This window comes from Typopeltis vanoorti, chromosome 6 (genome assembly GCF_054136105.1).
Source record: "Typopeltis vanoorti isolate ZY-2024b chromosome 6, IOZ_Tvanoo_1.0, whole genome shotgun sequence".
NCBI lineage: Eukaryota > Metazoa > Arthropoda > Arachnida > Uropygi > Thelyphonidae > Typopeltis > Typopeltis vanoorti.
Genome location: NC_143554.1, coordinates 95,350,448 through 95,371,198, shown reverse-complemented (window position 1 = coordinate 95,371,198; position 20,751 = coordinate 95,350,448). Strand labels below are relative to the sequence as shown.

The following is a 20,751-nucleotide window of genomic DNA, read 5'->3' as shown; positions in this document are numbered from 1 at the left end:
TTGGATCACAAGTTTCATGAAGAGGAAAAATCATTCCCTTCATTGAAGGACATCCCTTTGCCAAAGAATGCTGAAAGATTTCGAGGAAAAATTAATGGATTTTCATTGCTGTGTGATTCAACTTAGGAAGAGCAATAACTATATGTTATCACAAATAGCCAATGCCGATCAAACACCCCTAAATTTTGACATGCTGCACCAAACAACAATAATAACAGAAAATGGTGGTGAAAAAAGTTTGTTAATACATGTAACTGGAAGTGAAAAACAGCGATGTACGATCATGCTCACAATTACTGCAGATGGAAGAAAGTTGCCTCCTTACATAATATTCAAAAGGAAAAAAATGCTGAAGGGGAAATTTCCCCCTGGAATCCATGTAAGAGTCCAACAAAAAAGGATGGATGCACACTACATTGGTTCAAGACTGGATTAGAACAGTTTGGGACAAACGGCCAGGGGCTTTATTTTGACGCTGCTCTCTCTTCGTATGGGATAGCTTCTGTGGACACTTAGGACCTAGTAACAAAACAACTTTTAAATATGAGGACCAATGTGGCCATTATTCCTGGTGAACTTACACCTTGTCTACAGCCCTTGGATATCAGTCAACAAACCATTTAAGAACTACATATGAAAATTCTACATGGAATGGAAGGTAGCTGGCAGCTACGACCTCACTCCAGCAGGGAAGATTGAGAGACCATCATTAGAACTGTTGTGCAACTAGATTTTATAAAATCTACATCTTAACATTTTCAAATATCAGCTGATTTAAATGCACAAAATAAAACTGAACAAAAGTAGTACAACTAACTTTTCTTCTGCTTGTTTGAAGATCCTCTTCAGATTGACTTCACTTCCTCCAAACCTTAAAACCAAAACAATTTACATTTATTATGTGTAAACAACACATACACTTTAGATTGAAGTAGTTGATTAAATTCTGAAATTAAATGACATCTTTAATTACTGATAATATTACATATCAAATTATTTTAATAATTGTTTTGACTAAGTTAAACTAAATTCTATTTTAAAATGGAAGGACTAACTTTGTTTTGCTTGCCAAAGAATGGATAATGTAGATGATCTCACATTAATTGCCTCAGTTACTAAGACAATTAATGAGATCATTAGCCTATATATACAAGTAGTAGTCAAGAAGATACTTCATGTACAAACTTTGTTTGCTTATGCTTATACAATATAATTTCCTGGCAAGTTTAATTTAATTTATAATCATGTAAAAACCTTTCTACAACTATCACATTAATCCTGAGTATTTTAATAATAAGGTGATACACCTTTTCACTACTTGTACATGGGAAATATATGATTTCTGTGTTACTTCAACTTTGGTATCTCTTTTGGGTCTGGTTCTCGCTGATGGTGGCTTGCTCCCTGGGGAAGTTAAGAGATTCTGCCAGACACTGAGTGGTGGCACCATTGTGTTTAATGTCAAGGAGCGATTCAGGTCAGCAGTACTGAGTTTAGTAGCGATCTTCTAGGACAGTGGTGGCGAACCTTTTTATGTCCGCGTGCCAAAAGTTTACAAATCGAATTGCTGACGTGCCGGCGCGTGCCAAAAATTTACAAATCAAGTTGTTGATGTGCCAGGCACGTCAGCAACTAATTAATACAACACTAATTAATTAATACAAAATTAATTGCAGAATTTTATTGAGACAAGTTTAAAAATTAATACAGAATTTCATAATGAACACATAATTTGACACACATTGTCGTATACAAATCAATATTAACCTATTATCAATTTATTAATTTATCAATATCAATTTATTAATGAGATTTTTGCTGTTGTACATTAGATGCCAAATGCTTTACATCAGGTTCATATTTTGTCACTTTTAGTAATACACACGCGAAACTAGATTCATCAGTCATTCTATTTCTTAAACTGTCTTTTATAAAATTCATTTAAAAAAATAATGACTCACAAGTATATGTAGAGGAGAAAATTGATAATATAGCCATCGCTAGTTTTTTTAAACAAAAGGTTTCAGGAATGGCACTCCAAGTTCTCAATATTTCCTCTTTTGCATTCTTTTTAATTGCCACCAATAATCGATCATTTTCCATTATTTCCAAGTCATTTCTCAAATCGACAAACTTTTGTTTCCATATAGAACTAGATTGAAAATTGATTAGTTGCATTTCTATATCTTCCAAATTCAGCCACTCGAAAATCTCCAAATTGAGTTTATCTGTTGATGTTGTGTCCGGATGCAAAATAAATTTTGATGTCTCTGCAAATTGCCTGAACTGCATAAATCTTGAAGAAAATTTGTTAATTATCGACAGAATAACTGCAGAAAACTCTTTTGTCAATTTAACTTGATCTGTTTTTTTTTCATGGGCTTCTAGATCTGCAAAGACTTTTTTTTTTTTTGTATTTGGAAAATATCGGAAGGTATTGGAAATGACGTCATGATTAAAATTTGGTAATTTAGCTTCGAATGCTTTGATTAAATCAAACATGACAATAATTGTCTTGTTAACACCTTGCAGTTTAACATTTAATTCATTTAAATGTAAACACAAATCAGTAAAAAACATTAATTCTGAAAGCCATTTGACGATCATTAATTGATTGTATTTTTCAATGATTTTCTCATTATGTAAAAAAAGTCTGACTTCATCTAAATACTCAACAAATCTTTGAATTGTTGTTGTTGCTAATGATGTTAAGCTTATCAATTCTTCTTTGATGTTATTCACAACACAATAACGAATAAAAATTACTAAACGAGCTGATCCAGTTATATCAGTACTCTCATCAAGACAAAGAGAAATTAAACCAGAAGATTTTATATCTGCTTTTTGCTGATGAGTTATATTTTTAGCATTTTTCTATGATTCTATCTTTCACTATGTTTCTACAGAGCATATCTTTTATTCTTTGAATAATTTTTTCCTTGTTTTCAAAATCTACAAAGAAAACAGGTGCACGTTTTAACCATGCTTCTTTTATATATTCCCCATCACTAAAAGGTTTCCCGTGTTTAGCATTTACATTTGAGGTAAAAAAAACTAGCAGCAGTTATATATGAACGACTGCCGATAAATTTCATTAGGGTTATTGACTGTATATTCCTATTTTTAATTGCCCGAGCAATAAATTCTTTCAGTTCGTCCTTGCTTTTCTCAAGGAGCGATTTATGGTTTGTCTCATAATGCCATTTTACTGAAGACGTTCTGCACACAACTGTCCCGGAACATAAAACGCATATTGCTTTATTGTCTTTATTAATCATGCCATCCTCTTCGGTCCACCAGCTTTGGAACTCTCTGCTGCTTGACTGTGATAATTTTGACAACTTAAATCAAATGCATTTTTTATAGTTTCAAAAAAATTAACATTTTATTATATGCCTAAATTAAATTATCTTTATAATTCCCATTTACAGTAGCAAAAACAAAACAGTGCACATACGCAACAATAATGCACTTTCCGCTATTTATTTCTGCCGACTTGCAGATACGCGGTGCGAAATGCATAATGAATGCATGTGCGATTAGAAAAGGGAAAAGTCAGGGAATCCTAAGGATCAATCATTCTCAATTCTTTTTCTATAGACTGTATTTTTATTTATTCTTACTGTATTAGAAGGCTCAGTCCCAACAAACTTACTGGTAAATACTGTTCCCATTTTTTTAAAGTTCATACATTAAACTAACATAAGTATTAATAAGGAACTGGACAACGAGACTTATTTGTGCCTATGGTCCCACAGAAGGTTCTACTAAGGTAGAAGTGGAGGAATTTTTTGAGGCTTTAGAAAAAGCAACTGACACAATGAAAACGGAAAAGTCGGTTCTTGTTGGGGATCTAAATAGCAGAGTAGGAAATGATTGTGAGACATACAAAAATATTGTGGGAAAATTTGGAGAAAAGAGCAAAGGTAATAATAATGGCAAATATCTGTTGGATTTCTGCTCAGGACATGGACGTGATATTATTAACACCATGTTCCAGCATAAAAATGTGCACAAATTCGCATGGAGAGAAGTCTCATTGACTATATTATTGTTAATAATGATGTTTTCTCCCTAGTACAGGACACCAGAGTGTACAGAGGATTTGAAATCGGAAGTGATCACTATTTAGTCTTGAACAGGATAAAATTGAATTTCATATTGAAAAGAAGAATATGTAAGAAAGTTTTAAAGTGAATAAAAGTTGAGCAGCTCTCAGATGTGAACTGTAGACTAAAATACACAAAGATTATTGAAGAAAAAATGCAAGAGTTTGAGAACAGGAACCAAACATTGGAGATTCAGTGGCAAGCCCTGAAGAAAACCCTGAATGATTCAGCCAGAGAGGCATGTGGTGAGGTTGTCTGCAAGGATAGAAAAATCAGAATTCCATGGTGAACACAGGAAGTTAAAGAGGCAGTGAAGGAATAGAAGAAAGCATATCAAAAGTTCCTGGCAAATAAGTCAGCTTGTGCTCTTAGAGAATACAGAGACAAATGCAAGATGCTAAACACTGTGTAAAACTAGCTAAACAAAAGTCATGGGAGGACTTTGGCAAGAACATAGAAAATAAATATCCAGAAGGTGGCAAAATATTCTGGAGGTTATTGAAGAAGCTTAGGAATAGAGGAAAGGGTGCTGTAAAAGGAGTTAGAGATGATAAAGGTGACATGAAAAAGGGAGAAAAAGATATCCTTGAAGTATGGAGTAATTACTTTGAAAAACTGCTAAATGAAACAAGCAGTGATGACAGCACAGTGGTAAAAAAACACTGACCAGGAATGCAGGCAGGAATACATATCCATACTTGAAGTAGAAAAAGCCATCAAAGGCTTGAAATGTGAAAAGGCAGCTGGAGTAGATGATATTCAACCAGAAATGCTGAATTATGGTGGTATAAGAATCTTAGAGTGGCTGCACTGCATAGTTCAGAAAGCCTGGACAGAGGGATGAATTCCCGATGATTGGAGTAGAGCTCTCATAGTACCCATATATAAAAAGGGAAATAAAACTGAATGAGAGAATTACAGAGGTATTTCCCTACTGAGTGTTCCTGGCAAGATCTATGCAAGTATACTTGAGAAACGGTTGAGAAGAATTGTGGAAGAAAAGCTTGGTGAAGAACAAGCTGGATTCAGGCCAAATAGAGGCTGTCAGGATCAGATCTTCACTTTATGACAAATAGTCGAGAAAGCATGGGAATATAACAAAGATCTGTATTTAAGTTTTATCGATTTGGAAAAGGCATATGACAAGGTGCCAAGAGAGAAGCTATTCATTACGCTGCAGTTATATGCTGTCAATGGGGCATTATATCAAGCAATACTTAGTTTTATTTCAGTTGTAAGTCAGCAGTTAGAATTAAAGGAAGTACAGGAAGATGGTTTAATGTTAAATCTGGTGTGAGACAAGGATGTACATTATCCTTTCTGTTATTCATTATCTATATGGATAACATTATGAAGGAAAGTAGTATTAAACATGATATCAAAATTGGAGATGTTAATGTCAGCTCTTTGCTTTATGCAGAGGATGTTATACTTCTAAATAAATCCGCCACAAGTCTGCAAGATTCTCTGACTAAATTGAATAGCTGTTGTAATAAATATGGTATGAAGATCAGCAATAAAAAGACAAAGACAATGAAAATAGGCAGAATCATTAAAAATGTCAACTGTGTTGTGAATGGAGAACCTGTGGAACAAGTAAAACATTTCAGCTACTTAGGCACGATTTTTACTGAAGATGGTAAATTAAATATAGAAATAGACAACAGAATCAGCAAAGCTGGTATGGTGGGAAGTCAATTGAATAAATTCATATGCAATAAGAGAGAAATTAGTCAGAACACTAAATTAGCTGTATACAAGACAGTGTTCAAACCAGTTTTAACTTATGGATCTGAGAGCTGGGTCAGAAGTAAAACACTTGACCTCTTTGGTCAAGAGACCGCAGATATGAGAGTCCTGAGAAAGATTATAGGCGTGAACAGATGGCATCAATGGCAATATCATATTAAAAACGAGGATATTAGGAAAGAACTTGACATTGTCAGCATCCAGGAATGCATTAGAAGAGCTATTCTCAAGTGGTATGGTCACTTAAACAGAATGGGCGAGGAAAGATTAGTAAAACAAGTGTTCTCTACCAGGTTGGCAGCAAAACGACCCAGAGGAAGACCAAGATATAGGTGGATTGATACGGGACAAAGTGCCTTAGACGATAGAAATATAAGATCTGATAATGTTGGAGTCTTGACAAGTAACAGACTAATTTGGAGGAAAATTGTAGATAGGAAGTTAGTAATGATGTAATTTTTTTCATGTAGTACTATTATATCCTGTACACCCCTTGAGGGTACATGGCAGGAATTTGATGATGATGATGATGATGATGAAGTATTAATATTATATAAATTAAGTGGATATTAAATCAAACATTATTTCAAAGCCGACTACAGTAACTATAGAATTTTCGTGGGAAATCTGACCAGTGAACTTACGGGAATACACTCGCCGCCATACTACCAGTTGCTTTAGTGGCTAAGGCAACTGGTAATATGGCAGCGAGTGTATTCCTGTAAGATCTCTGGTCAAATTTCGCAAGAAACGTTTATAGTTTCTGTAGTCGGCTTTGAAATAATGTTGGATTTAATATCCACTTAATTTATATAATTTTGTATCTCCGATGTGAAGCTGTAAAAATAATCATAATTAAAATTCTGAATATTTTAACGAATTGTTTATGTTAAAATGTTTATTAGTTTTAGTTTCATAACACACATTGTCGGCACTTGCAATGTGCCCGTTATTGAAATTGTTTTGTAAAAAATGATATGTAAAGAATTTAAAAAATTGATGTACTTACTATATTTAATATTTGTATTACTTACAAGAATTTTAATGTAATTTAAAATATTAAGTTTTCTGTTTTTATGAAGACATTCCCTCTTGTCGCTAACGGAAACAACCGTGTCAGCCATTATACAGTATTTAGTTTCTCACTTGCCATTTTCAAGGAGTGCGCATGCTCGCCGAGAAGTTTGAGGTGTGATTGACAGCTGACAAGTTCGGTATCGAAGTAACGGCTGTAAACAAGATAGCATTCGGAAGGAATTTAGAACACAGGCCGGCAGATATTTAGATTCAGAGGAACTTGAGTTTTTTTTTTATGTGACAGTAGGAGGAAAATTAATAGTATATTCCGAAAAAGGAATCATGGAACTATTAAGTTTCAAAGTGGAATAAGTATTGATAAATAAAAGAGAAATATTGCTTTAGGCATTTTAAAAGGAATATTGGAGGAAACGCTAATTGGAAAATTTATAGTAGGTTTCAAAAAGGAAATCGTAGAACTTTAAATTCTTTTAAAGTGGAAGAGTTAAGACTGTCAATAAGTTAGTAGTAAAAAAATTAAGAAATTTCTATTCACGTTCTAAAGGAATGTTCGAGAAAACTCTGATTAGAAGTTTCATCTATATTAAGGACGCCGGATCTAACTATTATTTCTACTGAAGAAAAGAGACAGAATTGAGTTATGAAGAATTAATGTGTGCTACATGAGTGATGAAAAGGATCCTGTGAAAATGAAGAATAAAGAATATATCTTTGGAAAAGGGCCTTGACAGAGAGAGAAAAACTGGCCATGAACATTTTGTCATTGTGAAAACAAAGTGTTTAGTCTAGTCTTAAGTGTAAGTTTATTTTTAAAAGGCCTTAGATCCAATTAATTTGTAGTTAGTTATGTAAAGTTGTTTGAAGTGTATATATATTGTTTTATTAAATGTGTTTATTTTATATTTTGGTCTTGAGTCAGTGATTATTTGGATTCTGAAAGAAAGAGTTAAGATCATTGCACCAATTGGAGTGAACCCTTGTGCATATAATAATATATAGGTACACCTGGAAATAAAAAAAATAATTGTTAGAAATACAGATCATTTCTATGGTAGGATTAATATTAAGATAATATCTATGAATAATCTCCTCAATATAAAAATCCACCAATTATTAACAAAGCCTTTTGGCTATTTATTTTAGTAAATAAGTATTAATAATTAATTATGGCATAATCATAAAGAGTATTAATACACTTAATGTATACGGTGTAGCATGTCGACAAATATAAAAGTACGCATTTAAATTAGTTATCAATCACAGAACTAATGCTACAATGTAGCATTAGTTCTGTGTTCAGGCCAACATCATTAAATTAACTTCTGGTAAGTTTCATTGACATATCCCATTCTGAACACAGAACTAATGCTACAATATTGTAGCATTAGTTCTGTGTTCAGGCCAACATCATTAAATTAACTTCTGATAAGTTTCATTGACATATCCCATTCTGATCACCAAAAATTTATATTATTCAGTATTAAAATTAATTTTAATGATGTTGGTTTGAAAAAGAAAAAAAAAAATGGTAGTGAGAAAAATATTTATGCATTGTAACTCACCACAGAATATTAAAAACGAGGATATTAGGAAAGAACTTGACCATACCATCTGAGATTAGCTCTGCTAACACATCGAGGAATGTGTTAGCAGAGCTAATCTCAGATGGTATGGTCACTTAAACAGAATGGGTGAGGAAGGATTAACAAAACAAGTGTTCTCTTCCAGGTTGGCAGCAAAACGATCCAGAGGAAGACCAAGATATAGGTGGATTGATACGGTACAAGTGCCTTAGCCGATAGAAATATAAGATCTGATAATGTTGGAGTCTTGACAAGTAACAGACTGATTTGGAGGAAAATTGTAGATAGGAAGTTAGTAGTGATGTAATTTTTCATGTAGTACTGTCATATCCTGTACACCCCTTGAGGGTACATGTCAGGAATTTGATGATGATGAACTCACCATAGAAGTCAGCGGAGCAGGGGAAGCAGCAGAAGGATGTCGACTTGTCGGCGAATGCTTACCGTCGAACATAACTTGCCCTCACGTATAAAAACTGGCAACCCTGATTTCTCTTTACAAAAAAAGACATTCTAAGGTTTTGCATATATACCTCCCACCCAAAAAACAACAGCCCTCCCCAACAGCCATTATATACTGTAGATGCAAGAAAAAAAAAAGTTTTATTGTATCCCTGAATAAGGTACAGAGGCTTTTGCAGTCTGGTGTAATATATTTCTCAACAAATAGTGCAATTAGAGACAGCTGGAATAAAAACGGTGCCTAACTAATGAATCACATGTACCCCTCTCACAGAAACTACGCTGTATAGGCAAGCAAAACCATATGTCGCACCGGAAACACAGTATCTAACTAAAACTATTGTCCAATTTTTCAATTACATGAAATAAGTGTTTGTTTGATTGCATTTGAAATTCTCGATGTCATTATGACAGATCACAGAGGCTAACTTCAAATAAAATTCTACCACGAATTGAAACATGCCATATAATGTTTGTGTGAGTTCCCCTTCCAACTCAAACGCAAACAAGGCAATAAAAACCAATAATGGGTTGAAACTTTGTGTGAGTTGAGACCGCCGGTAATGAGAAGTTCTGTCGGAACGATAAACAACACCCCGTCGTGAATGTGTTAAAACTAAGAAATATATAGTGAGTGTTGTTATGAGTTGCAGATGTTATGGAATTCGGTTGAAGAAAATTAGCATTTCAACTCAAAAATTGTCGGTTCCATTTGTCATTGGGTCGTGTTATCTTTTGTTAATACTGCACCAATCAAATTCATGTCTTCATAATTGCTCTCTCCTGTAAAACATAATTTAACTTGTACTTATTGTAACAATTAAAAAAAGGCTAAATAATTTATAAGCTTATAAAAGGATATCACATGTAAATCGTTGACATGCCAGCAAAATTCTCGGGCGTGAATTTTGCCATAGGTTCACCACCACTGCTCTAGGATCACTCAGTGAGATTCAGAGTGATATTGTAGATCACTCAGTTTTTGGAGAGGTACTACCACACTTTAACAGTACCTCAATAAAGGTTGAAACTGGTTTGAATAGTGGCCCTTCCCATAATCCATAGCATTATAAACAACTGAAGGGAAGTGTATGCTTTGCATTATGGCATATTAAGGTGATTAATTTGGTTGTTTAATTCAATCTTCATTTGTTTGTTGATGATGCAAAGTTGAAGAGAATTATAAGTAGCACTGCTGATGTTAATTCCCTTCAAGAAGATTTGAAAAGAATTTGATTTGGACAAAGGAGTGAGGTCAGAGTTTTAATATTAATAAATACAAGGTGTTGCATTCTGGAGTGCAGAAATAAGGCTCTGTACTATATTGAAGGTGCTGTGCTGAAGGAAGTGGATGAAGTTCGAGATTTGGGAGTGATGGTTGAGAGCAGACTGAAGTTTAGAGGGTACTAAAAGTGTTGCAAAGACAGCAGACTGTAGTGCCGTAATGATAAAAAGCACACATGTAGAGATAAAGAAAAAATATGTAGAGATATTAAAACATGTAGAGATAAGGAGGTGGTTGTACGACTACATAACACACTGGTCAGACCACACTTGGACTATTGTGCTCAGATTTGGAGAGGGGCCAGAGATGAGTGACTAAGACAATATTAAGACTCTGGAAAGTTGGCTATGGAGAGAGAGAGGGGTTGAAAAATTGCAGAGTTTGGTTGATAGGAGGAAAAGAAGTGATATAATAAAGACATTTAAGTTAGAGAGGGGATTTTATAAGATTAATCTAGAGGGTGATTATAAAAAGAGTAGAAGGCGAGAGGAGGAAGAACCAGAACCTGGAAGTTACATGTAATATGTCTCATATTGCATGGAGAACTGTGAGTGAATGGAACATGTTACCAAAATGTTGTTAATGCAAGAAGTGTTAAGGATTTTAAGATTCAGTATGATAAATATGTTGTCAGTTAGAGATCAGATTTCTCTACTAGTAAAATAATGTGAAGTCATTAGCCTCTATACAAGTAGCTTAGTTGTGAAGATAACTTCATGTGCAAAATTTGTTTGCTTACACTTGTAAAGGAGTAAACAAGAATTTCTTGGCAAGTTCAATTTAATTTATAACCAAGTAAAAAAAACTTTTTACATTTAAAATTTGCTATTTAAGAAGCACTCTGCACGGCACACACTGGAGGTCTGAACTGATATTAACCAGTTTGATCTCAGAGAAATCAAGCATGGTACTTCCAATTAGATAATCTGGATTCCCAGATTATCTAACCTGAAGTTTATCAATGCTACTTGGATAAGGTTGTACAAATGTGTACAGATTTCCAACCTTTCATTAAATGGGATTGTATAAAAAAAAATGAAAGAAAAAGCTACTGGTAATTTTATTATAATAAAGGCAGAAATAATTGTATTTATTTTCTGTAAAACAGGACAGAGCTTTATGGGTGTCTCATATTGCTTTGAGGAGTGTTGCCAAACTTTTCCAAAAGTAGTGTTTTAAGTCTCATACTTTATAATTTTATTTAGTTTCGGTTACATCTCTCTCTCTCTCTCTCAGAAAAAACAATTTCATTCTACTATGGTTATGAACAAATTTGTACCACTGATAATCATAATTTCATTACAATAAAAATGTATACATTGGTAAATGGAGCAGATACATATTAAATTATTTTAGAAATTAATTACTGCATTTTAATGATTGAAAGGGCCTGTGTAGCTCAGTGGAAGTGGCGTTTACATCCTCTGCGCTTGGTCACTCGAAGTTAGACTTAAGTTCGAGTATAGTCACCGACTGGAGGAGGTTTTTCTAAGCCTTTCTTCGACCGATTCCCGAGTTAGGCGATCTCTGGCATGGACAAGCGGGTTTTCCCTCACGGAAACTCAGGTTTTTTTATCCCGTGAACTCAAGAAAAATCAACCATAGTACCCACATTATTTCAGACAGTAACATATCTTGTTAGGGTTAGGTACCAAGAGATGGCAGCACTTGTTTATCAGCCTCTTCATCGGTGGCTGCTATAATTAGTGATTGACATGGGCCAGCTATTTCTGATTGGCTACTGGTGGAGATTGAACTGCCCACTCAGTCTCCAAAAGCTAGATAGGGTATAAAGACCTCGCCTACTCCCTATAAGGAAACAAAAGGCATTAGTTGATTTATTTTTATTTTACTTTTTTATAATGATTGAAAGATTGTGAAGTATGAGCAGCATACTGCTATTGGGAGAAAATACCTAGAGTACTGTGAAGCAAAAAGTTTATTTAAAAGAGATTTGTGATGTGGAGTTAACTGACAGAGGCAATAATTTTTTTATTTTATTATTTATTTTATTTTTTTGAAGTTATGTTCATATCACTAGTGGTATTAATATTTAAATTGTCAGATAACCACAACAATGATAGTTATAATGTAAACTTTTTGGGGGGATGGGGAGTTGAATTTGATTTGACTTCAAGATTTATCACTCTTTTTAAGACAATGAATTTTAAATTACGATATTCTTACATGCTATAAACTTCAGCTCCAGTAGTAGTGAAGAATGGCAGCCCGGACTCATAAGATACAGCATTAACTATTAGTGTTTTTCCGGTTCCAGTAAGTCCATATAAAAGAATTCCCTTTGGTATTTTAATTGCTGCAATAGAAAAAAATAACACATATATAAATATACATATAAAAAAAATTCTAACCATGAAATGTTTCATTCCAAAATGCTAAAAAGTGAACAATTACAAGAGTTAAATTGTTGAGAGGTAACTAATAATGAAAGTTTAACTGTGGTGGACTACAATGATATATTCCTGGAGAGGATGTAGTAGGAAGTGATGGTTAAAGAACATACACAAAACCCTATGAATACCATGTAACTGAATCCATGAGTTGTCTAGCAAACCTGGACAGGCAATATGTAATACATGGCTTCTCCCTGTCAAGTCAATCCTGCCTTCCCATGGTGTGACCTGCTTCCACAAATGAGGCTATGGTGAACCTTGTCATAGAAATCATCTTTACTGGCCTCCATTCCTAATTCTACTCAAAAATTTCTTCTGCTTTCTAAGCAGAGAAAAGTGGCTCTTGCATCAAGAACCTCAGCCTCACATTCAGCTTATGCTGAAGCAAGCAATGAATGCAAAACAGTCACCAGTAAATCTAACTTCACACAGGCCAACAACAGAAAATTTGCCTTTTGTCCAAATGGAAGCTATGTCATCTGGTCACTTGCTAAGGCTCTGAACGCAACTTCTGCTCATCTGTGCTTTCACCTCTCTGTCTCTCTCATCCAGATGGTGCCAATGTTACAGCACCCAAAGATAAAGCTGTCCTCTTAATATTGCTATTTTCCTTCAACCCCTGCACAGATGACCAAGGCAAATTGATTGCCTTCTGAGATTTTTTGGTAAAAATACATCAGAGACATGCTAAAAACAATTTGGATACTAAAGTCTTCTGTTCTTGATGGCATCTCTCCAACTGTATTCAAACAATGTTCCCCAAAGCTAACACCTGTCCTGTATCATCTCTACAAGTCCTGTATCATCTCTACAATCTTCTTTACTTACCTTGTACTTATCCCAAAGTGTGGAAGGAATCATATAACCAACCTATTCCAAAAAAGAGAAAGTCTACTGTCACACTACCAGCCAATCACTGTCACTTTAATTCTATCCAAAAGATATGAAGAAAGTCATCAACAGTCAACTTTTCCACTACTAGAGACCTTCCGATTAATTAGCAACGTTCAGTTACTGATTATATTGCCCACCACTGGAAATGATATGGAAAGGTTAGGAGAAACATGGGAAGAAACTCAGGGCTCTGTTCTATCTCCTATCCTCTTTCTCTTAGACATAAATCTCAGACACTGTAAGCTTCAAGATCATCTTCAACAAGTGCCTTAAACATTAATCTCTCTATACCATCTTTCAATGGGGGGGGGGGGAGAGAGAGAGAGAGAGAGAGAGGAAAATCAGATCACCTTCAATGCCACCAAAACACAGTCTTACCTTTTCTCTTGCAAAATGGGATCTCGGGTCACTTACCCTTACCTCAAGTAATACACAAATCAAGACAGGATCAGATTTCTGTTCTTTGCCTAACATTTGCCATCTTTTCCTGGCAAACACATTAATCACTTCCACAACATCTAAATAAACTACCTAAGCATTCTCTGCTCAAGATGCTATTTTTCACCCACCCAGCTATTAACTATACATAAATCCCAAATCTGTCCATCCTTAGAATACTGCTCACATGCTTGGGTGTACCTAAAATCTCCATTAACATTCTCAATACTGTCCAGAGGAGAGCAATTTGGCTTAGATGATTCTTCCTTTACAGACTAATTTCAATCTCTATCTCACAGATGCAATGTTTCAGTTACTTCCATGGTCACTGCTCCACTGATCTGGCAACCTTCAATTCCTCCACTTTCTGATCCATTTAAAACAAGAGCATCAGTTGTCCAGCTTTTCAGTGCAACTGGAAATGCACCAAACCTGCTTGTCCTCTTCATCTTTTATCCCATATACCTCTGTCCTCTAGAACAGCCTTCCTCATGAAGTATTCCCAAATAACTACAACCTGTAGATCTTCAAGAAAGATATCAATAAACTTCTTTCTCAATCTTCACCTGCACCCACATATGAACTTCCAGATTTGGGACTGTGCACATTAGAAAGTTCAGCCTACATTAGCTTTGGTTGTTATGGATCCTGAAAGGAAGCATTTGAATTGGAGAACATCTCTATTCCTGATGGCAGGGTATACATGACCCACACATTAACCACTATGCCTAATAATCCAGAGAAACAAATTTGTAAAAATCAGTTAATTGTCTGCTTTACTGATGCCCATTCTAGCCTTGCTTCTTCTTCTTCGATCTTTGCCCTTTCTTCATTCTTAATAGCTCCAATCTTCTTCTTCTCAATCAAAATATTCTACCTCTCTCCTCTATCCTTTTCAACAACACTAAAGTGTTTTTCCATAATTCAAAGTTATTAAGATTAATATATTCTGAGTAAACTGATTTGGTAAGGACAATATTATATTTTCTCGTGATTGAATATCCCTTATCTAAATACAAAAATATGTGTATTTTTGTAATAAATTATAATTTAAATTAATTTATAATTGTTTCATCATAATTACAAATTTAAAAAACCTTCAAACTTAAAGCAGTGAAACTTACACCATTGAGAAGTTTTATATTAGCACTGTTGATGACTTTGGATGTTATTCAGACTGAGTGACCGAATTATCCTTGCCGGAATAAAAGTCTTCATTTCCTACTTCCTTCAAAATTCCCACCCATTATTCAAGTTCTGGCTCTGACAACAAGCGTTTCAAGAAAAAAAAGAAAAAAAAATTAACATATCTCAAGTGGTTTAAGACAAAAACTAAAGATTCCTTCTTAGCTGATGCTGAAGAACAATATATGCACACCAACCATCAAAAAATTCAAATCTGACTTTGAAAGGACCAAATGCAGAGTCACTTGTAAAAAATGGCTGTGACCTTCTTGTTCCTTGAAAAGGCTAATGGATGAAATTTCTACTTATCAATGTTTCTCTCTCACTCTCTCCCCCCCCTCACTCACTCACTCAAGGAACTCACTCACACACACAGATTGATGGTACTACAACACAATCTAAAGGCAAAGTTAATCACTTAAGATCACTCTCCTCCTTGGACTCCTGTATAGACAACCAAATACTTGCCACTACATTACATAAAGACAGAAGATTAGAACATGTAAATACACTAAACACAAATAATTTATTAAAAACAAACAGATAATTTGTAATGAAAATAAAAATGGTGAGATTCTGAAGTGGTAAAGGTAACATTAAGATAATAATCGCTGTGCTTTCTCTTGCAGTATTCTGAGATGCATATAGTAGTATCACATGCACATTTTTTTACTTGTACATTTTTTTTTACCATCATGAGTGTTAAAAAAAGATATGATGGATTCATATACTCAATATGGATTCACATCTATCATCATGAATGGAGAAGAAAGGCCTCAATGTGTTATTTGTAGTAAAGCTTTGTCAAATGATTCTATGAAACTAACAACGTTGACGCAACATTTACAAAATGTTCATCCTAAAGACAACGACAAAAGCTTTTTGAATGTCACAGTAATGCTCTCAAAGAGATGAAGCTAGATTCAACAGGGGTATTCCAAGAAATGAAACACAAGGTTACTGAAGCTTCTTATGTCATAGCACTGGAGAGCAAAGCAGAAAAAACCACATAAAATTGGAGAAACTTTGATCAAACCTTGCAATAAAAATGGTGGAAATTATGTTGGGAAAAGGATTAGAGAAAAAAATTATTTCACTGTCAAACAATACTGTTCAAAAGAGGATTAGCCAGATGGCCAATGACATCAAGTTGTGCAGGAGATCAAGTCTGCAGCATTTGGTTTATTTGCAATTCAACTTGATGAATTGACTGATGTGCATCATGTTCCCAGTTGCTGTCATTCACAAGATATGTTCACTTATTCTTGCAAATGGGCAAAACTCCTCTTTAAATAAACATATCAAGATATGTTTATTTAAAGAGGAGTTTCTCTTTTGTTTTCCTCTTGAAACAACAACCAAGGCCTCAGTTTATTGGAAAAAGTTTCATCTTTCTTTGAATCAGAAAACCTTACGTGGGATAATGTCCAAGGGTGCTGTACAGATGGAGCACCAGCTATGTTGGGGACAAACTCTGGATTTCAAGCTTATGTGAAAAAGCGAGCTCCAAAAGTAAAAGGTATTCATTATATGTCCATTGCCAGGCACAGGCCTCAAAAACACTTCAAACTCCATTAAAAAGTTTTTGAATCAAACAATTCAAATTGTGAATTTTATCAAAAGAGCTCTTAACTCATGACTTTTCAAGCAGTTATGTATTGACATGGATGATTGTCATCATTTCCTTCTTTCCACACAAATGTTCGATGGCTTTCAAGAGGAAATCTAATTCAATGAGTATTTGAGCTCAGAGATGAACTCAAATTATTTTTTGAAGTTCAGGGTAAAACAAAATTTTTTGCCTTGTTGGGTGATGAGGAATGGATCATGCACCTTGCATATTTGGTTGATATTTTTGAGCAGCTGAATAAACTCAATCTTCAGATTCAAGGAAGGAATCTTCTTGAGTATTCTGTAATTGAACAGGTTCTTCTTTGAGTAGCAGAAACTTTCCTTTGACTCTCTTCTGTTCTGAGCCTTCTCTTTCAAGGTTGTGTACCTGTCTCCATTCAGCATGTCATCTAGTATTGTTTTCCTTACTCTTCTTCTGGGTCTTTTTCCATCTATTTTTTCTTTGATGGCATCTCTGATGATTTCATTCCCTCTCAGAATATGTCTGATCCAGATTCCCTTGCTTCTTTTTATCCTCCTTAACAGACTTCATTCTTCTTCTACTCTTTATAAGACCTCTTCATTAGTTATTTTATCTGTCCATTTGCTTATTTTCCATCCTTCTCCAAATCCACATATCAAAGCTTTCCAAAATCTTAATTTCTGCTTTCTTCAATGTCCAAGTTTCAGCTGCATAGAGGGCAACACTCCACACATAAAATTTTATTAGTTTTTTTCTTTAGGTTTCCATCCATTTTACTTCTAAATAAATTCCATTTTCTATTAAAGGCATCTCTTCCCATTGCCATTCTTGCTTTTATGTCACTTTTACATCTTCCATCACTGCTAATAACAATTCCTAGATGGTGCTTAAGGGTCAAAGCTGTATAACTGAGAGGAGACCTCCACATAGCCTTTAAAGGAATGTAGAGAACCGATCAGGGCTTCTGACCTAAAGTCCAATCCTCACCTTCTCGTGGTGCACCCTGTTGGGTATCTACCTGGATACTGAATGAACGAGGATGGGCTGGCAATTTGGGATTTAGCTGACCAAATTGTATTCTTATTGGCTTAAACCAACATAGAAAATGATTGTACAACATGGCAAAATTTCATGAAGGCTGGGGCGTTGCCCAGTTAAACAAGGCCCCCGTTGATTTTGCCAGGGAACTAGGGCAAACAGCGAAAAGTCAGCTACTGGAACAAATCTGAAAACAAACCCAAACTCAACATCGCCAGAGTTAAAGATCGGTACTATCATCATAAGAAGCCTCGATGGCAAAGAAATGGAGCTAGCTGAAGAATTAGATAAGTACCAGATCGACACAACAGGGATGACTGAAACAAAAAAGACAAAAACTGGTCAGCTCTTTCTGAGCAATAAATACAAAATGTTATATTCAGGCAATGACAATCAATGAAAAGAAGGGGTAGCCATTGTATTCAACACTAAATATGAGGCTAATCTTCTCGAATGGTGGGTAATTTTAAGTAGAGTGATGTGGGCAAATATCAGAATGGGGAACTGGACAATGAGACTTATTTGTGCCTATGGTCTCACAGAAGGTTCTCCTAAGTTAGAAGTGGAGGAATTTTTTGATGCTTTAGAAAAAAGCAACTGACACAATGAAAAAGGAAAAGTTGGTACTTGTTGGGGATCTAAATAGCAGAGTAGGAAATGACTGTCAGACATACAAAAATATTTTGGGGAAATTTGGAGAAATGAGCAAAGCTAATAATAATGGCAAATACCTGTTAGATTTCTGCTCAGGACATGGACTGGTTATTACTAACACCATGTTCCACCATAAAAATGTGCACAAATTCACATGGAGAGAAGAGGCAAGGAATAAGAAAGTCTCATTGACTATATTATTGTTGATAGTGATGTTTTCTCCCTGGTACAGGACACCAGAGTGTACAGAGGATTTGAAATTGGAAGTGATCACTATTTAGTCTTGAGCAGGATAAAATTGAATTTCATATTGAAAAGAATAACATGTAAGAAAGTTTTAAAGCGAATAAAAGTTGAGCAGCTCTCAGATGTGAACTGTAGACTAAAATACACAAAGATTATTGAAGAAAAAATGAAAGAGTTTGAGAACAAGAACCAAACCTTGGAAATTCAGTATCAAGCCTTGAAGTAAACCTTGATTGATTCAGCCAGAGAGGCATGTGGTGAGGTTGTCTGCAAGGATAGAAAAATCAGAACTCCATGGTGGACATAGGAAGCTAAAAAGGTAGTGAAGGAAAAGAAGAAAGCATATCAAATGTTCCTGGCAAATAAGTCAACTTTTGCTCTTAGAGAATACAGAGACAAATGTAAGAAAGCGAAACACTGTTTAAAACTAGCTAAACAAAAGTCATGGGAAGACTTTGGCAAGAACATAGAAAATAAATATCAAGAAGGTGGCAAAATATTCTGGAGGTTGTTGAAGAAGCTTAGGAATGAAGGAAAGAGTGCTGTAAAAGCAGTTAGAGATGATAAAGGTGACATGAAAACGGGAGAAAAAGATATCCTTGAAGTATGGAGTAATAACTTCGAAGAATTGTTAAATGAAACAAGCAGTGATAGCACAGTGGTAAAAAACACTCAACAGGCAGACAGTCAGGAATACATATCAATACTTGAAGTAGAAAAAGCCATTCAAGGCTTGAAATGTGGAAAGGCAGCAGGAGTAGATGATATTCGACCAAAAATGCTGAAGTATGGTGGTATAAAAGTCTTACAGTGGCTGCACTGCATAGTTCAGAAAGCCTAGACAGAGGCATGAATTCCCGATGATTGGAGTAGAGTTCTAATAGTACCCATATATAAAAAGGGAAATAAAATTGAATGTGAGAATTACAGAGGCATTTCCCTACTGAGTGTTCCTGGCAAGATCTATACAAGTATATTTGAGAAACGGTTGAGAAGAATTGTGGAAGAAAAGCTTGGTGAAGAACAAGCTGGATTCAGGCCAAATAGAGGCTGTCAGGATCAGATCTTCACTTTACGACAAATAGTCGAGAAAGCATGGGAATATAACAAAGATCTGTATTTAAGTTTTGTAGATCTGGAAAAGGCATATGACAAGGTGCCAAGAGAGAAGCTATTCAATACGTTGTAGTTATATGGTGTCAATGGGGCATTATATCAAGCAATACTTAGTCTTTACTTAAGTTGTAAGTCAGCAGTTAGAATTCAAATAAATACAGGAAGATGGTTTAATGTTAAATCTGGTGTGAGACAAGGATGTACATTATCCTCTCTGTTATTCATTATCTATGTGGATCACATTATGAAGGAAAGTGGTAAAGAAAATGTTTTTGTTTATTGTACGATGGTTTAAGGTAGTTGTATAATAAACGTTACATGTGTATTTATCCTACTTTCATCGTTAGTTAATTTCAAATTAACATTGAATTAATAGTCAATGATAACAATTAATTGACTATTAATTGTTATCATTTGATATGATAAGCAAGTATAAATTTTCATAGAAAAAAAAATATTGGTGCCCACCACTCTCTTCCCAATCTCAAATGCGCCCGCAACCACAACCAGGTTGGTGTCCACCACTCTAGTCCCAATCTTGAATGCGCCCACAATCACAGCCAGATTGAGAATCTCTGACCTAGATGGTACATCCCTACAAAATGTTCACTTAAAAATTCAACTATGTGGTTTGGTTCTGTTACCTCCCTGATATCAGCATTTTTTAAATTCGTGCTTCCAGAGTCATCCCACCTCTTACTTGCCACATAGCAAACAAACTCATTAGGATTTTTTTTGGCCTCAGCAGCTAGCTTTCTCTCAAAATTAGTTTTGGCCTTCCTTATCATATAGGTCATACTTCTTGCCTGTGCCTTGTAGTGCTCATGGACATGCTGATCACTTTTTTCTTTTCTGAAACTCTTGCTTAAATGATGCTATTCATTCATCCATCTAATTCTTATCTGATTTATCCTTTTGTTTCTGGATATACATTATGGTAATGCTT

The 20,751-nt window shown here is 34.9% G+C and overlaps 1 protein-coding gene across 1 annotated transcript in view; it reads right to left on the bottom strand.

The window, feature by feature from the left end:
- The window catches only part of LOC150105722 (ATPase family gene 2 protein homolog A-like), a 161,985-nt gene that overhangs the window by 101,189 nt on the left and 40,045 nt on the right, over positions 1 to 20,751 (bottom strand). Inside the window, exons 4-5 of the mRNA XM_090395041.1 lie at positions 12,414 to 12,543; positions 818 to 871 (exon numbers count right to left, since the gene is read on the bottom strand). Of these exons, the coding sequence (XP_090251167.1) occupies positions 818 to 871; positions 12,414 to 12,543 (184 nt within the window). The remainder of the gene's footprint in view (positions 1 to 817; positions 872 to 12,413; positions 12,544 to 20,751) is intronic.